This window comes from Schistocerca nitens, chromosome 1 (assembly GCF_023898315.1).
Source record: "Schistocerca nitens isolate TAMUIC-IGC-003100 chromosome 1, iqSchNite1.1, whole genome shotgun sequence".
Taxonomy (NCBI): domain Eukaryota; kingdom Metazoa; phylum Arthropoda; class Insecta; order Orthoptera; family Acrididae; genus Schistocerca; species Schistocerca nitens.
In genome coordinates, this window is record NC_064614.1 from 338,209,642 (window position 1) to 338,215,641 (window position 6,000).

A 6,000-nucleotide genomic window follows, 5' to 3' on the forward strand; every position below is an offset into this window, starting at 1 on the left:
CTATTGTATTGTTCGTGTTTTTTTAAGGGCTGTGGGTAAAATGTATAGGCCGAAAGTGGTTAGTTAGGGGGGGGCTGGGTGGGTGGGTGGCTGTGGTTCAGGGTGGGGTGGGTGGTTTATTTTGTTGTATAGTGTTTGTTAAGGTGGGGGGGGGGGGGGGAGGGGGAGTGTGTGTGTTTTTTGTTTCAGTTGTGAAGGATCTATTTTGTTGAAGTTTTTGTTGAGTTGTAGTGTGTGATTGAGATGATTTTTATTTTGTAGTTGGTTTTTGTTTGTGGGTTTTTTATTTTGGGGTTGTGGGGGTGGGGGGGGGTTGAGGTGTGGGTGGGTTGGGTTTTTCTTTTGGTTCAGTATTTTTTTGTTGGTTTGTGTGTGTGTGTGTGTGTGTGTGTGTGTGTGTGTGTGTGTGTGTGTGTGTGTGTGTGTGTGATTGTGGTGGCCAATCTAGTTTGTGGGGCTGGAACTTTCTTTTGGTAAGTTCCCTTTTTTTTTTTTTTTTTTTTTTTTTTGGCGTATGTGTTGTGTATTGGTATTTGTATTGGGAGATGTTTATGAGTTACATAGGTCAACGGTAGTGGTCGATCATAAGTTATGGCATCGGGAGTTGCTGTTGAGCAATATAGGTCAAGGGAAGTGTTCGATCCCAATTTATGGGATCGGGAGCTGCTGTAGATATATGTAGCTTAAGGGAAGAGTTTGTTCGTAATGTTTCGCGGTGTATTTTGATTTGTGTATTGGGGGATGGAATCGGGAGATGCTGTTGAGCTATATAGGTCAAGGGAAGTGTTCGATCCCAATTTATGGTATCGGGAGCTGCTGTAGATATATGTAGCTTAAGGGAAGAGTTTGTTCGTAATGTTTCGCGGTGTATTTTGATTTGTGTATTGGGGGATGGAATCGGGAGATGCTGTTGAGCTATATAGCTCAAGGGAAGTGTTCGATCCCAATGTATGGGGTCGGGTGCTACTGTAGATCTATATAGGTCAAGGGAAGTGTCCGATTCCAGATAAGAACGTGTTTTGTGGTATTTGGTGAGTTTTGTGATGTCGATTTTTTTTCGTCGTCTTACGTGGTTTTGTATGGCGGTGGGTGGCTAAATTTGTTCATATTTAGTTTCTCCCCACCCAAAAACCCCCAATTTCCCACGCTTGTCCCGTTAGAGTCATTAGGTTTTTTGTGAAATCTGTGTGTGTCTTGTTTTTCTATGTATTTTCGTCTTTATGATACGTATGCAACGTGTTTATGTCCGCCATATTGGAATTGTCGTTTTTGGTCGTTTCCGCCATATTTGTGACGTCATGGGTCAAAGCAGACGGGCGGGATCGGACGCTTCCGTATTTCCAATGATGATGATTAGGACTACACAACACCCAGTCCCTGAGCAGAGAAAATCTCTGACCACACTGGGAATTGAACCCGGTCCCTTAGGATTGACATTCTGTCTACAAATTATTAGAATGAAATTGCAGATACTTATTGGCCTACTCTGGTATATAATGACTACAGATACCAGAGCAAATGTACAAAGAGAGGAAGATATAGTTTAGTTTAATGCCTCAATATCAAGATCATTAACACGGGTGGAGTGTAGACAACGTGCTTGACTGACTTTCTTTGAGCAGCCATTCCAATTAATGAATGAAGTACTTCTGATAAAAGAAGGAAAGGTGCTTCCACTCCATGATTTATTTATTTATTTATTTTCCAATTATCTATCATAATACCCAGGCAGTGCTTCTCAATAACAGTGCATTGTCTTAATCACTGCACCACCTCACTTGATTTGAGGAGAGGTAAACTGGTAACAATGAAAGATGACCGATAATATATCAACAGTTGATGCACTGCAAAGAGCAGATTAAAATGTTTTCATCCATTTTTAGCACCTTTTATTTGTATCTATAACTTTATCTGGCCTTCCCCAACAACTCTGAACATAAAATTAGGAAGAGAGGGGGGGGGGCATAATACTAGTTACAATGGTGAAGAAACAGTTCTTACGTTTGAGCTCACACATACATTAACAACAAAATAAGCCACTGACAGAGAGAATAAGCAAAGACAAGCAAGGTACTGAAAAACAGGCAGCCGTCAGGTTCATTAAGTGCACAAGTTATGCACCACTGAATGTACATTATGAATGTGAGGGATAAAAGCAAGCTACTTAGAGCAAGTTGCAAGTCTCAAAGAGTTACAAAATAGAAGTTTATAAAGACAGCATGAAGAAGTAATTAGAAATTAAAATGAAGGTGAAGCAATTGTGAACATATGTAACTTCAATATAATGTAAGTGTACCCTCTTGGCAAATGATGGAATTTTCAGTATCATTCTCATATTCATCCCTAAATACTTCTTCCATCATACAGGGTGTTTCAAAAATGACCGGTATATTTGAAACGGCAATAAAAACTAAACAAGCAGCGATAGAAATACACCGTTTGTTGCAATATGCTTGGGACAACAGTACATTTTCAGGCAGACAAACTTTCGAAATTACAGTAGTTACAATTTTCAACAACAAATGGCGCTGTGGTCTGGGAAACTCTATAGTACGATATTTTCCACATATCCACCATGCGTAGCAATAATATGGCGTAGTCTCTGAATGAAATTACCCGAAACCTTTGACAACGTGTCTGGCGGAATGGCTTCACATGCAGATGAGATGTACTGCTTCAGCTGTTCAATTGTTTCTGGATTCTGGCGGTACACCTGAACTTTCAAGTGTCCCCACAGAAAGAAGTCACAGGGGTTCATGTCTGGCGAATAGGGAGGCCAATCCACGCCGCCTCCTGTATGTTTCGGATAGCCCAAAGCAATCACACGACCATCGAAATATTCATTCAGGAAATTAAAGACGTCGGCCGTGCGATGTGGCCGGGCACCATCTTGCATAAACCACGAGGTGTTCGCAGTGTCGTCTAAGGCAGTTTGTACCGCCACAAATTCACGAAGAATGTCCAGATAGCGTGATGCAGTAATCGTTTCGGATCTGAAAAATGGGCCAATGATTCCTTTGGAAGACATGGCGGCCCAGACCAGTACTTTTTGAGGATGCAGGGACGATGGGACTGCAACATGGGGCTTTTCGGTTCCCCATATGCGCCAGTTCTGTTTATTGACGAAGCCGTCTAGGTAAAAATAAGCTTCGTCAGTAAACCAAATGCTGCCCACATGCATATCTCGTGCAGCAATGGTAGCGGCGCTGAGGGGCTGCCGCGTTTGAATTTTGTATGGATAGAGGTGTAAACTCTGGCGCATGAGACGATACGTGGACGTTGGCGTCATTTGGACCGCAGCTGCAACACGGCGAACGGAAACCCGAGGCCGCTGTTGGATCACCTGCTGCACTAGCTGCACGTTGCCCTCTGTGGTTGTCGTACGCGGTCGCCCTACCTTTCCAGCACGTTCATCCGTCACGTTCCCAGTCCGTTGAAATTTTTCAAACAGATCCTTTATTGTATCGCTTTTCGGTCCTTTGGTTACATTAAACCTCCGTTGAAAACTTCGTCTTGTTGCAACAACACTGTGTTCTAGGCGGTGGAATTCCAACACCAGAAAAATCCTCTGTTCTAAGGAATAAACCATGTTGTCTACAGCATACTTGCACGTTGTGAACAGCACACGCTTACAGCAGAAAGACGACGTACAGAATGGCGCACCCTATATCTTTCACATCACTTGCAGCACCATCTGTTGTTGAAAATTGTAACTACTGTAATTTCGAAAGTTTGTCCACCTGAAAATGTACTGTTGTCCCAAGCATATTGCAACAAATGGTGTATTTCTATCGCTGCTCATTTAGTTTTTATTGCCGTTTCAAATATACCGGTCATTTTTGAAACACCCTGTATAAGTTTATATCTCCTGACTACATTCCTTCATCTTTAATTTTACTTCTTACACTTATTCCCTGACCTCTGACCATAGCTACTAATATCTTGTATCCTCTTCTTTCTCTTCTACTTTGTTGATAAATTTTGAATTTTTATCTGGCACTTTTCACTTCTAGCATTGTTTGTAAAGGTGAAAAAAAGCAAAGTTCCACTGTGTTCAGAATCCACATTAACCTGTAGCTCCGCCAATGCTTAGTTGGGTGTCAGTTAAACAGTCAGAGGAAGGCAATGGCATACCACTTGTTAATAGGGCCATGCATAGTAAAGCACTGTGGAGTCAGAGCTTTGGGTAGATGGAAAGCTTCACCTTCATCTTACTTGTATCTGTCTCATCTATATGTATCCTGCTTTTACTACTCCATGCACGTCTTATTGTACATGACAGTGTGCTGCTTGGTAACCAATATGACAAAAATTGCAGTACTACGAGAGAGAAAAACAACTTTATTGTTCATAACTGAAGGAAATGAGATGGCACAACAATACAATGATGTGAAACATTATCTTTTTTGGTAAAGTAACCAGTCAAATTTTAATAAAGCTGCTTGCTGACAACCTTATCAAGTAATATTTTCACAGCATTTTTTACCTGCTGTGTATAGTGGCAGCTCAATAATTTGTATATGATCAAGCAACAGGGCACTTGTTAGGGAATACATGAGTGTCCTTTGCTACTCTTGAATCACCATTTTGAACCACACTGAACTTGGTAAGTTATGCACTGGGCCACCCTTGGACTTTTCAACATATCATGGACATAAACATCAGACTGCACTACCAGTTAGTTTTTTACCACAACCTTTATTTGGCTTTCTCATTCACTGGTAGTACGTCAACTCACAACCAAACTGTAACCTTTAAACATAACCTAGGTTGTGCTACACATCAGCCTGTCACCTCGACCAAGATTTTGGGGGAGGGCAGGTGATTCCAATACCACACTTTAACCATGAACTGGGCACATCAGGTTTAAATACATACAATTCAATTTTTTTTTTCACAGTGTCACGCCCGTAAATAGATGTGATGTACAGACACTAGTTGTTGTGATGTGTAATATACCACGACTGCTGATTAAGGCCACTCTTTAAAAACCATTGCCCTCAAAACTAGTATCCTGACGCGTCCCGATCTTTACAATTTGTTGGGGCTATGGTAAGACCGATGGCAATCGCAACTTCTCATTGCTGTTGATAAATGGCAAGCACCACGTTAAATAAGTATCACAAAATTACGACATACCACTAAACGATTTGTGATGTACTATTAATTTGAAAAGTTTCATGGTCTATCTTTCTGAATGCCGCACAAACCACTTTCAACGCCCACTTTACCGCATCATAACATTACAACCCGTTGTCACAAGTCTTCCAAAGTATACAAATGTAACAAGGGTAGCAGAAAACAAAGATATCTGAGCCGACATATACGCAACAAGTTGTCTGCACAAAGGACTGCGCCAGGTTCTGCGCACAACTAATCTGCAAGAACGCAATACAGAGTGAGGACAGGAGATCGCAGCAAAATTGGCATGCGAAACATGTTTGACACAACTGTTTCTTCAGCCTAGTGTTTCTCGTCCTTCCATCTGCAGTGAAACGTAAATTGGTTGATGATAAATTTAGAGAGATGTGAGCATTCCTCATGCACACTAATTATAAGATATTTGTGAAACCGAATAATGATAACCACATATCAACGAACAGGATAAAAAGATACTGTATCATAGTTGCCATCTAAAACGAAAGTATACTGGAAAACAATACTTTGACGAATTTGAATTGCAATCCTCAATATTCCCCTTCAACTGAAATAACTCTCAACCTACTTTGATAACATTTAAACGATCTCGTAGCTCTTCCAAATTGTTCACTTGGTAATGGCTTAGTAAACAAGTCAGTTAGTGGTTCCTTCATATTTATAGAACAAACACAAATATTTCTCTTCCTTTGTACAGAGCAAAATATAGAAACATGTGCCTATGAGCTTAAACTAAACAATGATAGCTTTATGAGATTAGTGAAACTGAACAGTTCAAATTTCTATGTGTTCAGATAAATAGTAAACTGTCTTGGAAAGCCCACGTTCACGATCTTGTTCGAA

General features: G+C 40.8%; 1 protein-coding gene across 6 annotated transcripts in view; it reads right to left on the bottom strand.

Moving 5' to 3' along the window:
- The window catches only part of LOC126248551 (GATOR complex protein Iml1), a 637,798-nt gene extending 632,525 nt beyond the window's left edge, over positions 1-5,273 (bottom strand). For 5 of the 6 annotated variants that reach the window (XM_049949665.1, XM_049949640.1, XM_049949674.1 and 2 more), the window contains exon 1: positions 5,140-5,197. In XM_049949665.1, the coding sequence (XP_049805622.1) occupies positions 5,140-5,182 (43 nt within the window). In that variant the 5' untranslated portion in view covers positions 5,183-5,197. Of the gene's footprint in view, positions 1-5,139 lie in introns of all 6 variants that reach the window. The other variant, XM_049949630.1, reaches the window with a different exon arrangement.
- Positions 5,274-6,000: the final 727 nt, after the last annotated feature.